Source organism: Anomalospiza imberbis, chromosome Z, assembly GCF_031753505.1.
Source record: "Anomalospiza imberbis isolate Cuckoo-Finch-1a 21T00152 chromosome Z, ASM3175350v1, whole genome shotgun sequence".
In the NCBI taxonomy this organism is placed as follows: domain Eukaryota; kingdom Metazoa; phylum Chordata; class Aves; order Passeriformes; family Viduidae; genus Anomalospiza; species Anomalospiza imberbis.
This window is the reverse complement of record NC_089721.1, coordinates 66009043-66036641: the sequence shown is the minus strand read 5'-3', so window position 1 is coordinate 66036641 and position 27599 is coordinate 66009043. Positions and strand designations below refer to the sequence as shown.

Sequence of the window (27599 nt, the reverse complement as noted above, 5' to 3'; positions counted from 1 at the left end):
AAAGTACTTTCAAGTATTTTGTCTGTAAGCCATAAAGAAGAGAGAACAGTGCACCTTGAAATATCCCAAGACTGAAAAATATTATGGATAGACATTTTTGTCTGCAATCTTACTTTTCTCCCCAAGTTCAAAATTCAAAGAATATATAGTTAATCTCCCTGTCTTTTAGAGTCATATAAAAGGGGACATAGTCTAGTTGAAGAATATTCTACTATAGATAAGGAAGAAAATATATCTATGAGATGTCAGGTTTTTGTTTTTTATTTGTATAAGGCTTGTTTGCTGGGGGTTATTAAATATTTCAAGTACTTCTCTTTCACATCACTGTTGCCATTATTAATAGTATGATAAGCTACTATTTCAACAATACCCAGTCCCAAAAATTCAGATATATAGAGTCAAGTTCTTTAAGCCATGCTTATATTTTTGTTAGAGATAATAAAGTTGGGGTTCTCAGTTTACATCTTGACTTTTCAACCACTAATGTTATTCATCATCTTTTCCTGCTTTCCTTCAAAAATATGAAGAAGATAATAGTAAGGTTTTCTAGCGAAAGTAGTTTCTGATGTAACTGTTTGAGCCTAACCAGAACCCAGGGTTCTGATGTGGAGTACAGTACAGCACAAAATATATTATTTTACAACGGGCTAGAATTGTTGTTTGGATTATGTTACAAAGTATCTTCAGCAGTTCAAATATGCATATGAGATCCCTATCCTGAAAAGTTTACAATTTAAAGTATAATGGAAGACTGTTGCAAATATGCACATGCAATGTTTTCCAGTAGCTTGATTTTACACTTGTTTAGGTACTGATACCTAAACTGATTATATATTTTCAGTATATATATATATATATATTTTCAATATATATACTGATACCTAAGCTGATACTGATATAATAGCTAAGTTTTGTTTAACTGGAATGATTCACATGGATTTAAATACTGTCCAGTTAAGTCAGCCATTTCAGCATCACAACTTTGTACTGGTGTACAAGACAGGATGACTGACTATCAAGAAAACAGAAATTAATTACCCTTCTATCATTTTCCAGGATTAGTAATGCCACAAAGTAAACTAGTTTAAAGCAAACTTACACAGCTGAGCTTTATATTCGAATTTTATTTAGCATAAAGTAAAACAGCGCTGGCATTGTGTATGTGCCTAGTTCTTTGGAAACAGAACTAGAGGGCAAGCCAATGCAGTAAATCCATCTATGGGTTATGGGCCTTCTTGTAGCACTTACAAAATTTCATTTAAGAGACTTATTGAAGCACTCATCCTGAGATGCTTGCAAAGGAATTTCCCTCTAAAATCGAATTTGCTTTTTACAGTTTATTTTAAAAAATTTGGTCAGACTGTGAAACTTGAGAAGCTTCTATTCAGACCTCTACACAAAAGATCTGAGATCCATGAGGCAGAGAAGTCAAAACTGAGATGGTGGATAAATTTTTACAAATTATACTGCATGTTCAGCAGCTTTTTTTCTTCAATTGATAGAGTAATTATAGTAGGAATGAACAAAAAATTAGATATGTATCAACATTCCTGTAAATTTACAGTTTATCAAGTTTTATTATAACATGTATCTTTAATTTTGAATTATCTCCACTGTCTGTTAATGGTTACTTTTGCTACAGTATTACTCTACACTCTTGCTGTAACTGTTTTGATTCAGGACTGAGCACCTAGATGGTAGGGTGACAATGACCATATATGCTACAAGACCAATATTTTGGCAAGCAGAATACAAATAGTAGGCATATTTGAGAAAATGTCAATGTGGCTGTTTGTTTATTCAGCAGAGATACATAACTTCTATAAACCATTGTCTTTGTTACTTTTCAATTAATATCAAAAAGCAGTTCAATATGGGTTTTTTGATATAAATAAATGTATTATACAATCTATTTTTTGTAACTTTAAAGACCACCTTCCTCCAAATATTCTGCCCTGGCATTTAAGATACTAAACAAAAAAAAGATAATAAAGCATTTTCTGCATAGGTTTCTCAGCTTAATTCTTTGCAAGGTAGCTGTAGGTCCTATGTACAGAAGCATTAAGAATTGCTTTAAAACGAGGATGCACTTTTAGTTTACAATGACCGACAAAGACTAAATTCACTTCTGTTTTCTGTCTTACTGCCTCTCACAGCAGACCTGACTTGGCACTGTTATCTGGCACTGGGGTTTGAGCTGATCACTCTAACTTTGCACTGTGGTGAGTCAGGGTCATCCCTCTGTAGTGTAATCACAGGCAGTAGAGGCAAAAATACCAAATTAAGTGCAATAGGCACTGTTCAAATCATACACATATTACAGATAGGGTTTAATGTGCAATCACTGTAAAAATGCAATACTGAAAACACAAAGTTACAAGCTTGGTCAGCTACACAAAGGTCAGAGCATTTTCAGAAGCATTTCCACACCACCCTTTAAATTACTCAAGATTATTTACAGAATCACAGAATCACAGAATAATGAGGTTGGAAGAGACCTCTAAGATCATCAAGTCCAACCTATGCCCTAACACCTCAACTAGACTATAGCATCAAGTGCTGTACATTTAGTGATGTATCGTATTTCTCCATCTAAATCCAGAAGACATTCCTCCATGCTATTATTTCCTTTTGAGACATTTAACTGAGTACTCAAAATGATATGGAGTTATATTGTTAACTACACCAAAATAGCAAAATGTTTCTAATTTGGACACAGGAGAGTCAACCATATTGAGCTCTGAAAAATGGTGCTATTGGGTCATTTATATCAATCTAAACCCTCAGGAGCATCATCATTTTCCCCAGCACTCCTTCCCTCCCACACACAAATCAATTCCATGCCACCCACTTTTCTTTCTTTTTTCATATCTCTTGCATAGCCCTTGCATCCACCATTAGGTTTTCTAGACTGCTAAAAAAACACTCATAAATTCCCTGGCAACAGCTGCTTCTCCTTCAGCACACAGCTCTCACAACTTGTGTTTGTGGCAGGGATGTGGTGTTTGGCTGCCTATTACCCTGGTCAAAGCTCCCAAGAGGCTGTGCAATGGAGACACTGATAATGCTGGAGGTTCCTTTTGATAAAATTCTTTCCTGGGAGCATGAAAGATACTTTTGTTCTAAGGACAAGAAGTATCACTTAACACTGATGGTTTAATGCACAGAGAAGTTATGCTTTTTATTTTTTTAAATTTGTTTCTCTGTATTTTCACTTAGCCTTATATCTCCTAACACATGTAAGGGCAAACTTTCCTTTGCTCCTTTGCCAACCCAGTGGTTGCTGCTTTAAGATGATTTGGCCTTTTTTGGGTTTTTTTTTTAAAATCTAAATCTTCCTTGGCAAAATTACAACAGACACTGCAAAATTCTAACTTGAAAAGTAGCCTACTAAATGGCTACTATGTGTTTCATTGCTTGCCTCAAGGAAAACAGAAACATACCATATCACGTAGGATCATAGTACAACTTTCTCACTTACTTTCAAGCACTCCTTGTGAGTTCAGTTTAAAATTTAATACTCCATCCTGAAATAACATAAACCTTTCAAAATAGCTTATAGTTCAGCCATTAAGAAATCATTTGTATTCCCTTGAAAACATTCTTCTTCCTTACAACTTTGGGACCTTTCACGAACTAAAGGGAACAAGAGCTGTTTTGATCTTTACAAGTGGCTAATGGCTATTAAAGGCAGTAAAGGATTGCCTGAGCACAAGAATTAGACTAGTAATGCTGTTTTCCAAAGACTGTCTTCCTGAAATAGCAATCTGCAAAATGAATGTGCTTATCACATTTACTGTAACAACTGAATAAGCTTTTCTTTTAAGCCATTTTGCTGGAATTGCAATGTGAAATACCTAACACCAACATTTGCTCTACAACTTAAATTTGTTCTTCAGCTGACATCTGCTTCTGAATCCTTGTTATTCTTGGTCATTTTTAACAAACATTATGACAAGTATCAGAAAGTACAGAGAAATTCTAAGCCATATAGTAATTGTTTCTTCTGTTTTCCTGTATACAGATAGTCTAAAAGTACTGCTTATTTGCTTAATGTTTACATTTCACTCAGGCTTGAATACAGTAATTCTTGCTTTCTGCTAGTATGATCCTAGGAGAGACTGAAGACTCAGACTCAAGGAAGATACATAACAATGAAATGTAGTTAGGATTTAGATGACCAATTCCAAAATTGCAATCTCTAATGCTTCTATTAAATACCTGCATTGGTCTGGGACTGCTTATACTTCATGGGCTCTTCAAGTTTTTTGTACTAATACCCCTAAGGTACTAGAAGTCTGATTCTATATAAATGTTGAAGCACCTTATAAATCTCAACTAAGATGAAAAACTCAATAATTTCTTATGTTAGCCACTACAGAACAGCATCTCCTTCTCTTCTTGCCAAGGGATCTTGATTTGGTAGAGATTCCTAGGACACGCTTCCTAAACTGGGCTGTACAAAAAGTTCATTGGTAGCTGCTTCTTTCTATTACAAGATGGCTAGGTGTAGCCACTGCATATTTCATTTTCTTCTCACTTCTCCATGCTCTTCTCACAGTAGGTCAATGAACACTGGGCCAAGGTATGGGAAGCTACAAGAAGAGTGAGGGAGGGGTATTAAAAATAACAGCATTCTCCTCCAAAATTGCTCACATTCCCAGGCCCCAGTCTTCTTTTTTAATAATGCTCTGGGACGCACAATAAAAAAAAATCATTAATACAGAAAGAAAAAAAAGAATTTTGGTTCTCTGAAAAGCGGAAAAAACTTCTACTATATAATACACACAGGCTCTAAGTATATTAGAAAGATAAAAAAGTGCCTGGGAATGTCTCCAGGTAAGCGGTACAGAATAGCTCACATCCACACCAGCAAACTTTCTTCTGCTTTTGAGCAGGTTGGCTGCAGGCAAAGTAACTGTTGGAAAAAGCACTTGGAACAAGCTAACTCATGAACTGAGCTTGGAAACCATTTGAGGGTAGTCCAATGACCAGAACTGTATTCACAAAACAACAGTGCAGATTAATCCTCTTCTGAAACAATTTAAGGCACTGTTTAATGTCCTACATATCTGGCCATGTAGTATCTGAAATGGAACTGAAACTGAGAACACTTTGATTTTCCCTCCCTCAACTTCTCACCTAAGACTAATAGTTAGCCAGTGGTTACTGTCATCTTAAATCACACATCACAAAAAAAATTCCTTAAATACTCTTTTCCAGATGACCCTGGACTACTTGGGAAAAACGCTTGCTGATCTTCAGACTGACTTTTGTTTGTCAAGAATAGTTTTTTAATAAATCGATTTCTCTGTTCTGGAAGTTACAACATTCATCATAAATTTTTCACAAGACAAATAATTCAGAAGAACTAGTGAAATCTTCAAGGGCCTATCAAAAAGTTTGGAAACTAAATCCAGATCTGAGTCACTTGCACCTGGTATAAACTGAAGTTACTGAAGCAAGGAAAAATAAACTCATTTGGAAGCTCTTAGCCTGAAGCAAATACCAGTAGAACACAGTAATTTGAATATCAAGTTAGTTCTATTGAACTATTATCTTTAAATTTACTTTCAGTATATTAAAAACAGATGAACCCTGGTATCCCAGTTCACATGAAGTGCAGTGTCTGATCAAATTATCAGAACCAATCCCAAAAGCCCAAAAGCTTTATGGCCTCCAAGTACAACTGTCTGTCAAAGTGACTTGTGTTTCCCTGAGAATACACTGCTTATCAAAATTAGACTGAAGTTCTTAAGTTTGCTAAGCAGTTCTGAAAAAATTGTTCAGTGTCATTTTGTTCAGTATCAACACACTTTGTTTCTTTTGTCTATTTATTTCTAGAGAATTAAGTATCCTCCTAGTTATTCGTATTGGTTGGGCAATAGAATAAAAAAAATATTGAAACAGCTTACTCAAAATTTCACTTAATAATAAATATTCTAATATAAAGTGTTACATTTTTTTTTTTACATAGCAACCAAATCATTAGTAACTATTCTCTTTCCACAACAAATGTATGGAAGAAGCGTACTTTTTTAGACTTCATGTGCAAGTTCAGGCACTATTTACATTTCAAGATCAAGATCGGTGATAACCATATACCCCAGAAAAAAATCAGAAAGCAATAGAGGAATTTTGAGCTTTAAGTTCTTTAGAAATCACTTTCTGCTGCTTTCAGTTATGAAGAATATTAGATTTTAAGTGGTACGTACCCAAAGGGTTTCCTTTCTGTGTTGGTAACTCCAGGTAACTGGAAACTGACATTTCACCAACACTAAATTTTGACAGTTCTGTCCCAAGATATGTAACCTGTAAAAAGAAATCTAGATGGATAACTGATTGTTTAAATTAGTATTTTTTGGTGGTTTTGGTTTTTATTTTTTTGGGTTTTTTTTTTTTTTGCTAGGTGTAGAAACTTCACTTTTCTTTTAAAAACTGAGTTTATGCACTTGTAAGCCTAATCTGCATCTGTCAAGATCAAGGAGAAATTACGCTAATTTGAATTCTAACCCAAGCATAATACAGCCCATCTGTTATGCCCTTTAAACTCTGCCAGTGTATTTGCAACAGTCATGCATGACACCCTGATATTTCAGTAAGTTTGCTCCTTTTTATTCAAACTACCTTTCAGCTTACTCTATCAGTCAATCATCTTTAAAGCTATTCTTTCAAATCCTTTTTAGCGTACAGTGTGAGCATTCCACACTCTTTCAACATTCATGGCAAGTTCATCACTATACAGCTATGTAGCTACAGCACTCTCTTTGCTGCTCATTTATTAAAAGTGAGAAGATATTTAAAATTCAGATTTGTACCCTTTTTTGCTTTAATAACAGTAAGGAGATCTAGATTAGTCAAACTTGTTACAGCCATTCATTATTGCTAACTTCAGGAATCATAGCAGGCTTACCTTATTCCACACATACTTCCATGTCACAGAAATATCACTTCCTAGTAGATCTTTAACCCACTGAACTGGATTCTGTAGTATTTGTCCTTTACTGGTTCTGATCTTGCCATTCTTCAAGAGTGTAGCTTTATGACTAAGTTCCTAAAAAAAAAAAAAAAAAAAAAAGAAATAATTTCAATTCATAAATTAACAAATATAAGATCTTTGAAACATGAAAAATGCCAAAGAACAATATAGCTGAAAAGTTGCAGCTAATTCTGTTTTTCTCTGAAAAAATGTTAAGTAATCTAATGCAACTGTCAAAAACTGTATAAAATAAGATGATTTATTCCACCAGAATAAGATGCTTTAGCCAATCAGGGGACAAATCTCCCTATGTGTGTTTGTCAGAACTGTATTTTTATCTTAGTTTCTCTTACACATAACAAGGCTTTGAATAAATTAATGTGCAACAGTTAACTCAGGCACTTACATGAGGCAAATCTGTGCAACAAGAAACTGCTATGCGAGGTACATGTATGTCAGAGTGCAGTTTCAGCAACCAGTCAAACATGAAACATATTTGCACAAAAATTTTGCTTATATCAAGGGATAACACTTACATGTTTTAGAAGGAACCTAACAACCTAACCTAACCTTAGGCAAAATTAAGGATGAATTAACTTATTGTTAATGCCTCTTTCATAATGTTGATAAAGCCCAGTTCTGCAAACATTTACACCTCTCCAGAAGCACAAGTTATAGCTGTTTATAGTTGAGTAAGTCATGGTTTTGTCATATTGGCCTCAGTTGACTAACACAGCTAAATAATGCAACAATTAGTTCTTGATCAACTCTGTTAGAACTAGTAAGGTCACATATCATTCATAAGGTTAAACAATCCAAGTAAAAGAATGATGCACCAGAAAATACTGAACCATCTCCTACCATATCCACTGGCTTGGGGTTGCTTTAAGAATTAAATTAAGACAATTAACCCAAATATTTCAATGAGCACTCAATCGAGTTCATAAGTTCACAGTTTCACAACCTAGGTCTACAGCATTCAACAATTGCATTCTGCCTGCCCAGAGCTAACCTTAAGTAAGGACTATGTACCAACAGTAGATTGTTATCAAATATATCTCTATAATGGTAAAGAAGGGAAATTTACTGATCATCTCTTTGCAATGCAACAGACACTGGCTTCTCAATTTCAATTTCCATAGCACTGTCTTCCAAGACATAAATGAGTGTCATTTTCATCCTAGTAAAGATCACTGACTTCTGTACATGCTGAACACTAGTAATTGTAGTGTTGGGTTGTAAGTCCTTAGGATCTATGTGCATCAAGCTGCTATCACAGAAAACTGTCTTGAAAAATTACAGTAGGAATACTGAATTTTTCATCCTTCCACTTAGTCATCTTACAGTTCAAAGAAATATTACATGTTCTTCAAAAAAAAGAAGCATGCCTCCATACCTATCACATGGCCTGATGTACAGCCTTGTGACTTACACTACCCTGTGTTCCAGAACACAAGACACACGAAATGGTAGCTCTCAGCAGAAAAGCATTCCTGAGATTATAGGTGTAGGAAAAGGAGTTCTTTCTACATTAACTAAACTGGTGAGTTGGCTGAAAAGAACTTCTCATATTTTTATCAATACACTGCCCTGGAAATTAACCACCTGTGTTGGTTTTGCACAGCCTGATTTTGGTAGCGGGGGGGGGCCACAGAGGTGCCTTCTGTAAGAAGCTGCCAGAAGCTTCCACCATGTCTGGCAGAGCTTGGTGGCTCTGAGGATGGACATGCTACTGGCCACACCTGGACCAGTTAGAGATGTTAGTAATGTCTCTAATGATTTTCTTCTTATATATGTGATAACATATATAAGAAGAAAATCAAAACAAAGTGGACACAGTTTTTCCTTGTCAGAGAAGAGGAGGTGGTGAGAAAGTATGAGGGAAAAGACATGGCAGTACCAACGTCAGTGGAGAAGGAGGGGAGGAGGTGCTCCAGGCACTGGAACGGAGATTCCTCTGCAGGCTGTGGTGCAGACCATGGTGAAGCAGCTGTGCCCCTGCAGCCCATGGGGATCCATGGGGGATGCAGAGATCCACCCGCAGCCCATGGGGGAGGTGCCCATGTTGGAGCAGGTGGATGCCTGGAGGAGGCTGTGGTCCACTGGGAGACTCTATGGAGAGAGGGAGGCCTTGCTTCCAGGCTGGAGCAGCCTGTCCTTGGAGGACTGCACCCCGTGGAAGAGTGACCACACCACAGCAGTTTTGGGAGGACTGGCTGCCCGTGGGAGGGACTCAGGTTGCAGCAATTTTGGGAGGACTGCTGCTTGTGAGATTGGAACCATTCTGGGGAAGTTCACAGAGAACTGTGTTCTGTGGGAGGGACCCCACGGCCTCACAGGGGAAGGATTCCTCTCCCTGAGCAGCAGAAGAAAACCTCGGGTGATGAACCAAAATCCTCACACCCTGTCTCTCTGTGCTGTCAGTGGGAAGGAAGGAGGGGTTGGGGTAAAAAGGTGTTTTTAAGGGCTTATTTTTACTTCTCATTATCCTCCTCTGATTTTGTTAGCAATAAGTTCACTTTGAGTATCTAAGTTGAGCCTGTTTTGCCCTTGAAGTGTTTTCTCTTGGTCCTTATTTAAATTTGTAAAGCTTTCATTAAATTTTTCTCTCTCCTCTGCCCAGCTGTGGCAGGGTAGGGCGAGTGACTTTTGTGGGTGTCTGGCATTTGGCCAGTGTCAAACCATGACACTAGTTAACATCTGGGAATTCAGTCAATGATTCCTTCATATGCTCAATACTAAGCCAGGCCCCTAGCAGCTGCTGTGAAAATCTACTCTTTATTTGGAGGGACAGGGAAATGCTTTTGTATTAAAAAAGAGGATTTTCTCTTTTTTCCAAATATGGTTCATACCATACTGTATGCTTAGAAAATCAGCAAGCATGTAAGCATGAAATTTTGCATGTATTTGTGCCTATTACAGCACTACAAAATTCTTGATGTCACTTTTTTTATCTGGGTCTTGACAGTTGTTTTCAAGAATGACATTAAGTCATCACGATGATTACATTCCTGCTCCTTCCAGTATGAAAACGAGATATTACAAAATGTAGATCCGCCAAAGATTCTACTCTGGTTATATGAATAAGAAATATTAGCAAACTGGTAATGCAAAGTTAAACACAAATTTTACTTATGCAATATTCTGGGTTTTTAAATTATGGGCTGACAGAAGACTTCATCAATATCATTTTCCTTTTAAACTCATGAACAGTTATCTATAACCAATGAATAAAAATATTCACTAGTAAGTGCTGAAGATGCACACTAAACGATGAGAAGTACTGTTTCCTGTTTTAGTGTGTGGGGTATTTTCATTATCCACTAATATTAATATTATTACTATTATTATTTCTCAACAATTACCTGCAGTTTGAATTCTAAAACATTTTCTCCAGGCTTTATTCTTCCCAATTCAAGCAGATCTATCAACTGATGCTTTTTCTTACTCTTCCATCCACATCTCACTTGTTTTGGTTCCCATTCCTGATTAACATAACTCTGTGAAGATTTCTCACTGATATTTGCTGGAGAGTCTGTATTTGAGGAAAGATTAGTAAGCATCAGGTTGGCATTAAATGAATTCTGACTACTCTGAAAGACCATTTGCTGCAAAGTATCAGAGAAGTTCTTTGTAGATGCTAATAAAAATTCTTGCTGTGGCTGCTGTTGCTGCTGGAAAGCTTCTTTCGTATACACATATCTGTGCAGATCCTCATGTAAAAGAACCTGCTTGCAGTCATTGGTTGTCTGATAGACATTCTTACTGACAACAGTGCTTTGGGCTTCTACAATATTTAATGTATTGGTCATTGTAGTGGGATTTAAAGACTGGTTTCTTTGTCCTACAATTGCGACACAATCAATGTCTTTTTGCTGTGAGCACTTTGTTTTAGCTGTGGAAGTAGTAGGTTCTGAAGGCAATGTCATAACTTCTGCAACATTTGTCAGCTTTGACATATCAAAGGCATATTCTCTTACACTGTTTTCAGATGACAACGCATGATCAGAAGCCTCCTTGCTTGCTTTTTTATTTGCTCCTTTTTCATGCAAGCAGGTGTGTGGATGCTGGATGCATTCCTGAGCTGAAAATCTATTTTCTAAAGAGACATGTGCTTCTACTCTGTTTCCATTAGGTGGGCTGGCACCAAGCCCCATGCTAAATGTTACTGTGTTAGGACACATTATTTCATTAGCAGTTAAACTTTGTCTTGTATCACTTCCATGAAAAGTAACTAAGTTTGAGACTTGCTTATCTGATGATGAACTGACCATTTGCCTTGTTTTTCTGTAATTTTTTATTTTCTGCAGTAATTTTTCTTGGTTTTGGGCAACAGTCAACAGGCTCTTTTGCCTAGAAGCAAGGTTAACTAATTGTTTCCTTAGCGCACCTTTTTTAAATGATTCCACTGAAGCCCTATAGAAAATAAAAAATAAAGACATTGAAGTTACTGTAAATACAAAATTAAAACAATTAATAGACATAACTCACACAGAACAAGAATATGTTTCAACATTTAAAATCTGCCAACATTTAAAATTTGAGCAATATTTTTATTGTGTATGAAGTTTAATGTTCAAATCCCAGGTTTATGAACAACAAAGTGCAGAATCCCATAACAGGATACGGAATAAAGATGCAGGTGGGAATCCCTTAGAATTAGAATGTTAATCATCAAAACTTCAGAAATAGCCTTGCCTATACCACTCCTTAATTCACAGGATTTATACTCCTATACCACCTTTAATTCAAAGAATCAAAACTGTGCCTGTAGTATCACCAACTGCTCTTTTATTACCACAAATCATAGTAGTACATTGAATCCCATGTCTCAAAAGTCTACTTTGGAGCCTTTTAAAATGAGTTCAGGATGAGCTGCTGAAGGATCATACTATAAGGATTATTTTATGGTGTACACAACAAAAGTTTTCATAAAGCTACTATTGTAACAGTGCCACATGACCTTTAAGTAAAGAGGACAGAACAGTTTAGGATGTTGCCTGTGTAATCTGGGAATGCTGTACCTTCATCAGACCCTGCTCCCAGACTGAGCCTCCTTCCTGTGAGACCCCTTCCCCGGGGGACTTTACGTCCTTTCTGCTAGAAGGGAATTCTTTATTTTCCCCACTTTCTTTGGTACAAGAGCCATCAACTCAGCATAACACTATTTTCTCCTAATTACCCTTCATGGGATAAGTGGCATTACTACGACTCTAGCATCATTTTGGGAAGATAGAGAAGTAACACAAGTTGTGGGAAATGGAACTGCAGTATGGTTTGCTTTTAAGGCCACCCACTGCAGAGATGCCATGCCAGGTAATACCACATCAGTCTCAAAAGAGACTGTTGAGGGTATTACAAAGGCACACTAAGACTAGATGGCTCAGAACAAGGACAGAACAAACACATCTTGACAGTATTGTTGTCTGTACTGTGATACTGCTTGGTATCTCATGTGTTTGGAATACATGTACCATCAACATATCAGCATACAGTCAATCACTGAGTAATCCATGACAACTATGGACTTTTACACAGGCCAGTGAGGCTTCCACACACTTTTCTAGCAGTTTTTGCTCTGCGAAGTTTTGTTACTTTATTGATATACAGGTACAGAAGAAGATGCAACTGAAGAGGCAAAGACAGTGTGACTAAAATGACAAAATAACTTACAGCCACTAACAAATATAATACTTCTTTTTTGTTCATTTTTCTCAAGTAGAAGATGTATCTTAGTACCCTAGTACAGAAGATGCTACTGCCTGTATCCAAGTACAGAAAAGGAACAATTTAAGTAGTACCTCTCTCTGGGCCAACTAACTGAACAACAGGAAGATGGAAAATGTGATGATGCCTCCTGATCTTCTATGGCTTGTGGGACAAAAGTTATAAGCCAATTAATTAAAAATAAGATGTTGACTATATAAATAATAAAAAGTAAATATAATGTGATTTGGAATATATCTCATTACTATTGACAGATGGCTGTTACATTAGCTGCAATATGGATAGGATATCTGCAATAGGATATCTGCAATACCCAGAAATATTTATCACTTCACTCTGGAACACAGTCTCAATCTCAATACTAGAAAACAGGTAAATTTGTATAGCTATTAATTTTGCTGTCCTTGATTCTTAACTCAGTCAGTATTTTGCCCACAAGGATGATTTGGAACTCTAACTCCTCATAAAATCATTTAAAAAAAATATCTGTGTAGTATGTGTATCTTACATTTTATTGCTGGCAAAATGGCTTGTAACAGAAATATTTCAGTCTCTTTGCTCAACCAGCCTTTATATTTTGCCATGGGACTGCCTGAAAGCTTTATGCTGCTGCTTTTACATGACCAACCAAATCCCGCCCACAAAAGCAAGAATGGAAACATCCTCATCAGCTGGCCTAGAAGCATCTGTAGAATAGGATGCTACATTGTTAGGTGAGCACTCACTACATGACCAACCTTGAGTCCTTCTCATAAGGAAGTAAAAAGAGGCCTTGTGAGAGCTAGCATCATGAAGCTGCTAATTCACACAGTCCATGCTCACACTAAGATGAGCAATACTAGCTGACGTTTTAATTGTTCTCACAAAAATTGAATGTCTGCAAGCATGCTTCAAGCCATTTCTTTAAATGGCTCTTTTTGGCCATTGGCTGAACACTCCCAACCTAGGAGTGCTGAAGTGACAAATCAGAGTCAGGGACACTCCAAGTAGTGTCTTGAGTTGCTATTACTTTCCCCCATGATACTGCAAAATTAATGTAATTGCTCAGCACCCCCATTTCCTAATTTCTGCTTAGGTATCATGGCTCCATGAAGGGAAAATCCTGCTTATCAAACCTGACTTCCTTTGAAAACAAGGTAACTCACCTAGCTGATCAAGGGAAGCCAGGTGATGTAATCTTCTTGGATTTCAGTAAAGCTTTTGATACCGTCTCTCACAGGATCCTTCTGGACAAAATGTCCAGATAAACACATCACATGATGGGTGAGCAACTGACTCACAGGTCAGGCTCAGAGGCTTCTAGTGAATGGGGAGACATCAGGCTGGTGACCTGCCACAGGGCTCTGTGCTCTTCAACATCTTCACTTCATCTCCACTAATAACTTGCATGCAGAACTGGAAGGGATACTAGGCAAGTTCACTAACAACACAAAACTGGGAGGAGTTGTTGACTCCACTGAGAGCACAGAGGTCCCTGCAGAGGGACCTCAACAAATCAGAGGACTAGGCAATCACCAACCATGTGAAGTTCAATAAGGAAAAGTGATGGATTCTGCACCTGGGATGGGGCAAGCCTGGATGTATGGACAGACAGAATGAGAGGCTGGAAAGTAGCAACATGGAAATGGACTTGGGGTCCTGGTTGATGCCAAGTTGAACATGGTCAGCAGTGCCCTGGCAGCCAGGAGGACCACCCATGTCCTGGGGACATCAGGCACAGCATGGCCATCCAGGCAAGGGAGGGGATTGTCCTGCTGTGCTGTGCTCTGAGGCAGCCTCACCTCGAGTGCTGGGGCTTTTCTGGGTGCCACAATAGCCTAATGTAAGGCTAGAGAGTGTCCAAAGGAGGGCCATGAGGATGGTGAAAGGCTGTGAGGGGAAGCTGTATGAGGAGCAGCTGAGGTCACCTGGTCTGTTCAGCCTGGAGGGCACTGAGGAGAGACCTCATTGCAGTCTACATCTTCTTCTTGTGAGGGGAAGAGGAAGGACAGGCACTGATCTCTTCTCTGTGGTGATCAGTGACAGGACCCGAAGAAATCGCCTGAGGTTGTGTCAGGGGAGTTTTAGGTTGGGTATCAGGAAAATGTTCTTTACACAAGAAGTGGCTGGGCACTGGAACAGGCTCTCCAGGGCAGTAGTCACAGTGCCAAGCCTGACAGAAGTGCTTGGATATGGCTCTCAGGCACATGGTGGGGTAGTGCTGTGCAGGGTAGGAGCTAGACTCGATGATCCTTGAAGTCACTTCCAACTCAGCAAATTCTGTGATTCTGTGTTTTTTCACACATTTTGTATTGTTCACTACCTAATTTCAATGCTCACTGTGAGCACAGCAACTGATTAGTATGCATTACCTAAATCCTGAAGTAGTTCTTTCATGTGACTAAGGCAACTGAAGCCAATATTGATCATGCTGCCAAAAAATCTGAATGAAAGCCACATAGATTTACTTTTATGCCACTATATGCTTCTAACAACTTCTATCACTATTGCTGCAAAGAATAGCTTTCTATGAATACAATCCTTGTATTCTACTTACCTGTATTTTTTAGCAAGGGTATCCCTCTCTGTTTTCTGGTTTGCAAGTATTTCATTCAAAGTATCTTGTATCTGACACAACCTTTGGATATACACATCTGTTCAATATTTTGAAATAATCAAAATTATGATGGTGATAAGAAATAGGAAATAATTTCATTAATAGCATTTTCTGTGTAGCAAATACACAGCCAAAAGTATACAGACACTGCTAGAGTACCTTATACTGTAATGCGTGCTGGTAGCTCTTTACAATTGGAGCACTTTTAATGAAATTCTTATAGAAAGAATTAAATACAAGTTTAACTTTAAAAAATTAGCTGAAGTACTGGAAAATTCTGAAGTGCAAGTACCTTGTTTAGAAAATTATTAAGAGAAAAAAGAATAAATTAAAGAACTGCCCTGTGGATGATAAGCCCTGAAAATTTTCGAGCTCTCTGTGTTGCAAGTAGCTACATAACATGACAATTATACTGAGGCTACCTGCAGAAGTTACACAATCTTAACAAGGCGCCTAAAACTTTCATTTTAAGTATTACAAAATAGCTTAATGAACCTAGACTGTTTCAAGTTGCATACAATGGTAAAAGCATATCTGTCCCAGTTTTACATACTTTCTAACTCATATTATAAAGTTAAATGATAAAGAAGAGCAATTATAAATTCTTCTTTGTACACTCTATCTCTTAGACATAGAACATGAGGGTTAGAAGTCACAACCAGTGGATACCACTGGGATAATTTGCTAAAATTATAACCTAATTCCTGAAACTCTAAAAGTCAATGCAAGCTTTACATAATCAGGAAAACTGAGAAATATTAATTTGGAATTTGTAAAATGTTTCCCCAAACCTTCTTCACAGTACCTACCAATATTTGCCTACTCAGTAATATGTAAATATTGCTCTTATTAAGGCAGTTTAATAGAAATTTTGCATTTGTTATTTACAGTAGATTTCACTGCATAGAAATACCTTGAGATTTTTAGTCGACTTTCTTTTATCTTAGTTCAGTCTTGTGCCTCATCCATAGTAATGACTAAGACTTAGTTTAAGTTGTGCTACATTACTAATGCTTTTGTCAGTAGTGGTAACAGATTACCATGTTAATTTCTCTCATACCCCTGAACAAGAGAAGTCTGATTACCCCTGAAAAGGAGAAGTCTGATAGTTCTTTTTGCTCATTCATGAAATTGTACTGATATCGCCTGTCTGTTTTATCATCTACTTATCTGTCACACATTTTTCAAGAAAACACCTATTTTAATTACAAGTCCATACGCTATAAATTTGAGTTGGAAACTATCTATATAATTCCATATTTCACATTTATTTTTAAAGGGATAAATTTACTTGCAGATACCATTTGAAAGCTCCAGCCTGTATTTAGGAATATATATTTAAAAACAAACCCTTTCTTTCTGTCAGGAAGCAAAACTGTTCCATGAGTATGAGATGCTCCAATTAAACAGCCCTGCCTAGATGGGTGAGGGCAGCTGGGGAGAGAGACCTTGGTCAAAGGCATTCTGGCAGCAAGCTATGCCTCTTGAAGCATCATGGCATGGATACAATAGACTTCAACAGCTACACAGCAGCAGCATCATGATTGCCTAGGAAGTCACTGTCACTTAGTAAATTCTTGAGATTAATCTGAACTGAGATTTGATAGCCTAAGACAAATTACACCTCTGGGCATCACCATCTATGAAACTGCCCATCATTCACATTGTCTGCTGTAAAGAATTCTCTTTTTTCCTCTCATTAATTATTTTAGGCTCCTGGAAGTCTAGCCACACCAGAATGAAAATGTTGTATCTGCTACTTTACCTACAGACATAGCTGTTCTTGATCATGCAGGTGCTCATGTGCTCATAATTGAATAATACTGCCAGAATTATGCATTTTTATCTAGTGATCCCTTTTTATATAATTAGGTTGACTTGAGACACATGCCTCCAAATGACACACCTTCCTTTTCTGTCATAATATTCATTCCTGTGCAACAGAAAGTACTTTGGGAAGTGCCCACATCTGAGAAGTGTTATTAAAATCTTATTCTCTAAAACTGTATTTTCCAGAGGAGATTAAAATATATTATATGCAATAATGTTTTAAATACAGTTATATTGCCAAAGATATTTACTCACTAAAAATAGGTGAAACACTTAAATTTATGTCTACCTGCATTTTTCAAAGTTCTCAACTCAAATAGGAAGAGTTCTTCCTGCTTCTTTTCTAAATCCTGTATGGCAGCAACAGACTCCTGTTAACAAACACAGAAATTACCATTAACAAGTAGAGCCATGTGCACCATACAAAAAAGGCCATGATACGTCACCTGCAGTTTAGGTATTGGTGGACTCAAGTAATTCCAGGTTCGGGATTACTGTGTAAAGGCAATGGGGCATTGGTAGGACAAAGGTACTTAGTGCCAAGAACATGCTCTGCAAGGGGCTGTCACAGCCTGGGTTTGCTGTGGCATTCAAACCAGTGCATGCTCAGAGTCCTCCAGAAACCTCTGAGTGTACAGCAAAGACTGGACAGTGAATTTCACCATGACAGCATCATCTAGACAATGTAGACATAGGTTACAGACACCAGGAAAAGCCAACAATTTGTGCAAAAATATTCCTTGTTTTTTTATGTTAAGATAAACAATATCTAAATATCTTCATCATCATGATGGCAATTCATTACTGTTTCAAAAAGAACCACTCTGGAAATGTGATTTAAAGCTTCAGATCTCATGACCTTTTTTCCTCTTTTTATAAGCAATAAGAAATGTGTGTCAGTATTGCCTACCATTTCCACAATAAATTTAAATGCACAGGAATTATGAACAGAGAGAGGTGATAATAAACATACTCATATATGTCAACCACAATTTATCTACTATAACTCTCTGCATGATGCTGTTTTACATACATATCAATGGATTAATTATTTAAATTATACTTATATATATTTTAGTCAGCAAATGTCACTATGCAGTTGTACATCACAGAGCAGTTTAACAAAACTGTTATCTATACTTACCACACTGTATTTCTCATGTTGTGTCTCCAAATCTGCATCATCATTTTTATAGCACTCGTAACAATGACGTTTTGATTTCCCCTCTCCACAATTAAGAAAAAAATAAATAAAATTTAAAATTTATTTGCAGGAGCATCATAGGCTGGAATAGCTAATATAGGTTACAAAAATGCAATGGCAGATCAACTAATGAAAAGTGTCTTGTATATGCAAAACAGATCAAATTTAGGTAGCATAAAGAAATGAAAGCTACTGCTTTCAAAACTACTCATTTCCCTTCCTGTGAAGGAAAATATGGATGATAACAAAAATCTGAATAGATATGTTCTTTTACCTCATTCTCTCAGAAAACAAAACCCATCCATGCATGCTATTTTCTGTAAATAAATAAATAAATAAATAGCATTCAGTAGTTAACAGAATTAAAAATATCAGTGTCAAACCACTTGAATGATTTTTCTTATGACTACACATTAATTCTACGATTTATATTACAAAACTAACATACCAGTAACTTCAACAGTTTGAACAGGAAGTACAGAGTCCACAGCACCATACAACTTCAACAGGTCTTTCATTTCTTCATCACAAGCTTGACTCAAAGCACTTTCTCCTGAACCATCCCTCTCATTCGGATTTGCTCCATACTGCAGCAGAATCCTGGCTGCCTATTATGCATTTTTGTTATTTGTACTGTGGTAATTCTTGTTGTGGATTTGTTATACAACTACATGTGTTATATCTAACACACATTACAAATAATACAGGTTGTCTAGATACTCTAGAGACTATATATGTAAATAAGATACTCTACAATCATTATATTTGCAATCCAAATTAAACAAAACAAATAATTGGCTATTATTAACACAGATTTCTATCTTACATTTCTTATATTTTTCCACTAAAATACACAAATAACTCACAAATTTTCACAAAGCATGCCATTTTTACAGTATTAATTTCTATGATTTTATGGTTATACAGAACAATTATAAAATGCCATGTATCTAAATTAAAAGGAGCTGGTCAATTGCATTAAGACCAAACTGCAGAATAGAAGTGCATTTCTTTCTTTAATATTGGTTTCAGTTTCATGGGCTGATAATTTTTTTCCTAATTTCAAAAAACTTGCAAGTTTGGTTAATCACAAAATGTGGAAATCAGACTAATGGCATCAGTGGAATCATCTACCCCCTAAGTTCAGATCATATGAAAGTACTGATGAGGTCAGACCTTGGATGTTAAAAGAATTTTCTTATGTATGACTTCTCAGTTTTAGCATTTCTTCTTATTTCTTACCCTCAGAGTGCAGTTAAGTAGGAAAATGCATCAGAACAAGAATGCTGACTTTCCCCCAAAAGACTGAATAATACATGTATACCTTTGCAAGAACCTGACTGATAGCTTGGCTCCAAGCCTGTGAAATCATCCCCTTTGTTTTACCCTTGCTCACAGAAAAAGATAAATGTGATGAAACATGAATTGTCCTGACAGAAACAGAATAAGTATGTTTGAGTCAATTTGGCATCACCTTTACACTTCAGTTCCCCAGAACTCACTCTGTCAAAAGAACATTTTATTTATTTCTGTGCAGTGCTGGGCACCACAAGTTAAGAAGAATGTGAAGGTACTTGAATATGTCCAAAGGAGGGCAAAAAAGCTGGTGAAAGTGCTGAGAGATGTGTTCTGTGAGGAGCTACTAAGGACTTTGGGCTTTTTTAGTTTGGACAAAAGGAGACTGAGTGACTGAGTGACTGCTCTCTACAGCTTCCCGAGCATGGAAGTGGGGAGGAAGATACCCATCTTCTCCCCTTGGGATCCAGCGACAGATGAGTGGGAATGGGTCTAAGCTGTGCTAGAGGAGTTTGCTAGAGAGACGGTCAATGTCCCAAGCCTGCCAATGTTTAAGGAACATTTGCACAATGTTAATATGATTTAACTTCTGGTTGGCTCTGAAGGGATCAGGCAGTTGGACTAGATGATCACTGTAGGTTCATTCTAACCAAAACAGTCTGTTTTCTAGAACCACAGAGTGGTTTGGGTTGGAACGGACCAGTTAATAAAAAATTATTTTTTTTTAAACAACAAGACCAGAATCTTTTCTTTACATTTTTTTTTTGTTTTTACAATGAAGATAGTGAGACACTGAAACAGATTGCCCACAGAAGTTACTCCATCTCAAGAAATGTTTGAAGTTCAGTAGGTCAGGGCTTTGGGCAAGCTAAGCTAGTGAAAAAATGTCCTATTGATGACAGGGGCCTTTAAAGCTATGTGCTACTCTCCTCTCCTGCTTAAGCCACAACCACCAGGGGCAGTGGTGATAGATGCATCCCGCCTACTCCAGATTTTGGGGAGGACAAAGAGCACTGTCAACAGAGACCCAGGTATCTCATTGGTATGCAAATATGACCATAAGTCAGTCACCTTACTTCATAAATAGTGCACAGCCCAGGGCTTGAGCTCTCTCACACAGCCATGGGCTGCACACCAGGACCTTCCTTTGAGCAGGGACACATCTCAGCATTACTCCTCGAGGCAGAGAAATTTCTGTCACAACAGATTATCCATAATTGATGCTAAATTTTGAAATCTTAGCTAAGTGATAGAAAGGATTGATTGTGAACATACAGTCCTTTAGACATAAACTGCTGACTGAGTCTGGAATGAAGTCTGGATCTAGCCATCTGAGAAGGAGTTTAGAAAGCAAGGGGGTACTTTCTGAACATTATGACTCAACAGGAGATCCCTCATAACAATTGGGACCCTGTTCTCCATGCAGTAAACAGTAGAGTTGTGTTAAACAACTGTCACATTTATCAGTGAACTTTGTTAACTCAGTGTTTTATATCAGTAAAGCTTATTATTTCTTCTCTCTTAAGTGTGAAGTGGATCACTCCCATCTGCGGCAGCACTGAACTATCAATAAATCGAGAATGTTCAACTTTAACATTGTTTTTCAGAAGCCCAAACATGGCAAAGAACCACAGGGAGTTTCTGAATTTTTATGATTTGTCTGTTGTATTAAAGAAGTCAACTAACTGTATAATTTCAACTGTCACTATTGAAGAATATTTTTCTGTAATTTTAACCACTTTAAAGAATACTGGTTTATTTCCTAAATGAAAACCTACACTAAAATTGTGTTTGTAACTTTATTGAAATGGGGATTTTGCTTTGCTGACCCTCTGCTGGAAATTGGTGTTAGCAAATCTTACATAGAAGAAAAATATACCTCCAAATAATTGCCAGAAACAGCATCGTGTATTGGAAAAACACCACAGAGACTTCTGCTGTTAACATCAGCACCTGCTTTCAGTAATTCTAAGATCACATCAGTAAATCCTCCATTAGAGGCTTCATGAATTGCTGTCCAACCTAATAAAAGCAAGATAACACAGTATGCATCTGATTTGGAAAGATCCAAAAAGATCACAATTTCCTAACTCTACATTTTGCTGCATTTAAGAAAAATCTTACACAAATAATCATCAGGAAAGGCCAAGGTAAATGATTTTGTGTGTAATTCAGTTTACTTCAAAGAAAAACTTATCCAGTATTAAGCAGAAAAACATTGCTTTCTTTTCTACTGGAGAGAAAAATAATAGAAGAAACAAAACATTGTTTATGTGCATCAGTGCATATACAGATGTACATATCATATACGTACATATGCATATACTGATGTATATACTGATGCATGTAAGCATATATATGCATATACTGATGCATATACTGATGCACATAAGCTCCACCAAACTTTCAAGTTCACTTCTGTACACATCTCTGAAAACATGCTCTCCACCAGAGTAAAAAGACTCTTCTAAGAAACAGTCTGCATTACCTCCATACTGACATGAAAGCCATATATTCATTCAGTGTGCTTGCACTTGTTTAATGACTTCCTTTCCTCTTCAAAATTTTAAGCCAAGAATCCATAATTTTATTAAAATGATGCAAACTATATAAACATGTCTATACTACAGATTATTAAAATATTGTAGTATAAAACAAGCTCATAAGAGAGTAATTTTCAAACCTGCATAGTCCTGTTCATTGACAGAAATTCCAGATGATATTAGAGTCTTCACCAAAGACACATCTCCTCTCTTAGCAGCAATATGCAGCTGAGTTTCCCCTTTTGCATTTCTCCTAATTTTCGTCTTTCTCCCAGCTCTTTTCTTACAGGTACCATATACAATTGCAGCTTCTTCCCTGGTAGGTTCTAAACAGATATTGGGTGTTCATTAGGATTTTTTTTCACAAAGAATGCTTAAGTATAAACAGAAAATTAAACTTCATAATTCATTTGAATTCTGTAAATGTGTGTAATACTGTTGCTTTAATTATTCAATAACATTAACTGACCATAGGAAAGAGTTAAAAGGTACTGTGGTAGGTCCTGTGCAACAGGTCAGATGACAACACATCTTATACTTAAGAATTTCCAGTTAAAATCTAGATGATTCAACAAGGGTACAACAAATTAGGAAGCCACAAGAAAGGTAACAAAGTTGAAATTTTATACTGTATAGAGGTAGAGAATATGTTAGGTTTCTCCATGGACTGCTTTCAAGTTACCAGGCTGCTAAATATATAAACTACACACATAAAGATATGTAAAAAACTATTTTTAAAAGTGGAGACTTTTTATTGCACCACTCCTTATCAGTTCCTAATTCTGTATCAGGAAAAAGGTGTGTGATATATATATATATATATGTATATGTATATATATATATATATATGTATATGTATATATATATATTTGTGTGTGTGTATGTATGTATATGTATAGACATATACAATTTGATGAATATATATATATATATATATATACAAGTTTGTTTTTACAACTATGATGTGAAAAACTTCAGTAGATTACAAGTCTGAGTAATGTTTAGTGGCACAGATAATCTGTCACTTAAACCTGTGCACAACTGGACCCATAATTGCAAATAAACTTGTTTTATTCCTTATTGGTTCACAAAGCAGAGAGGTTCTAATTCCAAAGCTTCAGGTAACAAATCTACTAAATTTTAAGAGATACAACAGAAAAAAGAGATTAACAAAGTACTTATTATGTGTATAGAGTAAGGACAACCCCCTCTTCAAACTGGTATCAAAGAGAAAGGATATATAAATCTTCTAAAGCTCTATCATCATCCATGCTAAATTTTTTTAAACTCCTGTTCCTTTTATTACAATATCACACAAACCAGATATTTTTTTAAAGTTTACTATGTTCTTTCTCTGATTTCTTGAAAATATGTAATTTATTCAAAGAACACAGAAGCGTAAGGTTTTCAATAAGCATTCCGCAACTCTTATCCATGGGATTTTTTTTTCCTTTTTTTCCTATGGACAACTAGTTGCTGCATCTTCCTTGTCTCATTAAACAAGCTCTTTTCTCAAATATTTTCAGTCAGCATCATACATTAGTATCAAACATCTTCTGTACTTGAGAGCTGCCTTTCTTCAGGCACGTCCTGCCTTCTGGAAAATTGGCTTTTCAGTGTTTCATTCAAAGTAAACTACTGAGCTTGTCATACAAGACTATTTGGAAGAACATGAAAGACAGACTGACGTGATAGTAGAGACAGACATACAGTGAGGATATACGCATCTTGGTTTTATATGAGCTTACTGTAGTTGTTCAAACCTGTGAGAAAGCACTCAGGCAACCCTCTTTGCACTGACACTGCTTGGCCTACACTGTATTGGCACCAAGAAAAACTCAAGAGCTCCTTTTTTTAAATGAAAACTTGAGATTCTAGGGCACACAAAGGCATCACATTATTAAAATACTCATCCAATCTATGACCTACTTTACCATAAGATAATGTATTGTCTTTTGTCTAAAAGCTTCTGAACTCCCAAAGCAATCATCCACTTTCTGATTCTTCCTTTTCTTCCCTTTTGATTCATGGGAGAATGTCCTAGGGATTTTTTAGAGACGTTGAAGAAAAAAAAGGGCACACAACAGGCCATTAAGCTAATGAACCTTAGCAATATTGGCTGCAAGTGAACAGAAATAATTGCAAAGTTTTCCAGTTAAATTGTCATGCACAACAGTTTGCTTCATGGCTGTTAGGAAACATCTGCAAAAGCATGATGGGACATTGATTTGTGAATTGCAAAATACTGGTTCTCTGTGGGATGCATTGCCAGGTGGGTCACGAGAAGGAAAGATCGAGATCTTGGCAAATACAAAGTCCAGTCAGCACAGTACAAAGATAAAATTAAGAGATTACCATAACTAGCAATCAGGTTGGATTAGGCTGACATACCTCAACAACTTCAAGGACATTGTCCTCCAATACCTCCGCATGGGTCTATGAGCAATTATTTCCACAGTTTGAACTATAAGTAAAGAAGTAAGCTGTTTGTACCTTCCTTCTGTATAAGCAGGATGGAAATGTTGGCAGCCTAGTAAGTGACTGACTGTAGATGAAAGCGACACTGTGTCACTTGTGAAGAAAATATTTTTATTCAATAATAGAATAATATAAGGAAGACCAGTGGGACATAGAAACAATCAGATGGAATAAAAAGGCCAGTTAATGACAAAAAAGTGTAGGACAGCAAAAAATCTGAAAATCCCACAAGTCAGAAAACATCATCCCATTTTTCACTTTATTTCTACAGCAATCTGAATGTCATTGTCCTGGACTCCAAATTTATTATGGGCTTTAACTGCATGAAGGGCTATACTTTCTTGCACCACCTCTGAAATTGCAACACTCTCCTGGTATGAAGGGAATAATTGATTTTATCAAATAAAATATTACCTGAAGAATCTCTTATGAAGAAAAAAGTTACCTGGGAAAGACAAATGTTTGAAACAAAGCTTTTTAAAATCATAATGGCACAAAGAGGAGGCAAAAAAGGTTTTAAGAGGGAAGGGATCCTACCAGAACTACAGGTTCTGGTTTTAGCAAGTCTTGAGTCATGGTTCTCTGGCTGCAGAAAGAACCAAAGTACACATTATGAGTGCCAGCTTTATAAAAAAATCCATAAGTAAAAATATTCAGAGGTTAAGATGAGTTGGAGCAGGGCTCTATCATGATCGTCAGGCTACAAGATAAATGCAAATCTTAGAAATGGGATGAAAATGCTAAACAAAAAACTGCATGTGCAGGCAGAAGAGAACACAGCTAATGGAGGATGCTAGATCCTTATTCTCATGGAAGTATCTATACTACAGCTAACCCAAAGGTACCAGTACAGAGTCTATGCTGATTTGTGCCTGATGAGGCTATATTCTATATATTATCATATTCTATAAAATATAAGTTGATCTTTGTGTGCCAAATATATGGAGAGCCCTGTTCTTTGATCTGTGGCACGTAAAACAGTTAACTGAAGACCAATCAAATGTTATTTTAAACTGCTGTTTATGTAACATACTTAAGTAAGGACAAGCTTGAAGTTCTCACTTATGATCCTGCATCCCCTCAAACACAATGCTGAAAGACTGATGAATGTAACATAAACAAAATGTGCTTTCTGTAAAATGGAGCACAGATATTTCTGGAACTATTTAGGTATTCAGTAAAGTATTTGCTCAACATGCTATATATTTGCTGTTAAACTTTCCCTCATGCATTTCAAAAAGCCTTCCTCAAGTACATTTGGAAAAAAAAAACTCCACTGGTCTATAAAGTATTAACTTTTCACCTGATTTCTTAGATGTTTGCTGTTCTGATGCTTGACTCAATTGTGATTGATTAGATGACAGCTTCTTATTGCTGCTACTGGAATATGAGGCTGCCTTTGCTTTTTGGCTTGTCTCCTGAGGATTTCCACATGCTGGTTCTGACTCCCTGGTCTGCAAGGCAGTCTAAAAACAAAGGCAAAAAGAGTTTTAAACTCAGGGCTGATCCATTAGTTTTATTTCCATTAACATCAGATCACACTTGATTTGTCAAGTTTTGCAAAAAATCATTCTGAAGTTGTTCTCATATTGGTATTTAGACTCCTGTCACTCAAACTACTACTGTTACTCTGCATGAGACTTGTTGATCCCTGTCACATCCTGTTGTAACTTTAAAACAGATACATTGTGAGAGGAAGCCAAAGCAAATCAGTATTGACTGAGAATCAAGTGCTCTTAAATAGACAGTTGTGAGAAATGGATTTGTAAAGGATTCTCAAAACCTGACTGAAAGCTCACACAGTCTTGTACATCTGTATGCAAACTCTAAGATAAGGTGTGCTGACTTAGAAAGGCCATGGAATAGAGATGACATTGTTGGGAGAGAGATTGAAATAGAAACAAGTTTCAAATGATAGCCTTGCAAAAAGACCAGATATTTTGGAGAAACGGAACTGTGAAAGATGCATTGTAGCAAGAATAGGTGGGGCAAAATAATAAATGATTGGTGTTAGAAGTATTAGCAGCATTGTGTGGCAAAAGCTAATATGCTGAAAAGCATTTATAAGGTACTGTAACCAGAAAATAGGTTAGCTTCTAACAGAATGGCATAGAGTCTTAAATCTCTTGTGTCACCCTTCTATGAGACTGATAATGGAATTAAATATTTCAAAACTCCTCTCCGTCCCTGTAGAGCTGGGATTTTCCAACAGTCTGAGAATGTTATGCACACACTTTGTCTCCAGAAACCATGGATGTGAGATAACACAAATTGGTGACCTCCATTTCACAAAGAAGTTGCTGATCTTCTACTAGTGCTGCCCTTTATTCTGCAAATGAATTTTCACTGTACCATTGCTGAATTACATTCCTGTTACAATACCACCTGACAGCTCAGTTTCCCCACAACAATAAGTGGGATGCGACAATTATGAACAGATACACCAATAGTCTGGCCCATTTCATTAGGTCCATCATGAGGAAAATACACTTCCTGTAAAGCTCCTTGGATTGTAAGGGGATCTCTACTTGAGGTCCATATGACATGAGCTATTATTTCTGAATAGTCGTTGTAGCCTCTACGGTAAGAATAGCCTTTTTTGATATTGTTTTATTTTATAATTTTTCTGCTTTCAGAGAAAGGCAGTTTTATTATGGTAATTTTCACCAAATTTATTTTTCTGCTTTGTTCATGTTTAGCAAAATTCCCTTTGATGCTCCAGTATTATCATGTTGAAGTACACTTGGATTTGATTCTGTCTCCAAAACAGGCCATATAATTAACTTCATTTTCTGATAAAGTCCTTTATTATATACTAAAAGAAAACTGTGCTGCTATTAAATTAACTGGTTTCCTCTGTGCTGCTTTTTTGAGGTACCAAGAAATTGAGGAACTAAGAAACATGTGTTTAATAATGTAAAAACTCTTGGGCAAAATACAACAATA

General features: G+C 36.6%; 1 protein-coding gene across 1 annotated transcript in view; it reads right to left on the bottom strand.

Moving 5' to 3' along the window:
• Positions 1-27599, bottom strand: part of ANKRD31 (ankyrin repeat domain 31) — a 64003-nt gene that overhangs the window by 9197 nt on the left and 27207 nt on the right. Inside the window, 13 exon segments of the mRNA XM_068177173.1 lie at positions 2927-2970; positions 2972-3058; positions 3060-3096; positions 6216-6312; positions 6914-7054; positions 10345-11395; positions 15243-15339; positions 17422-17506; positions 18277-18359; positions 18785-18944; positions 21512-21654; positions 22316-22501; positions 25957-26119. Coding sequence (XP_068033274.1) covers positions 2927-2970; positions 2972-3058; positions 3060-3096; positions 6216-6312; positions 6914-7054; positions 10345-11395; positions 15243-15339; positions 17422-17506; positions 18277-18359; positions 18785-18944; positions 21512-21654; positions 22316-22501; positions 25957-26119 — 2374 coding nt within the window.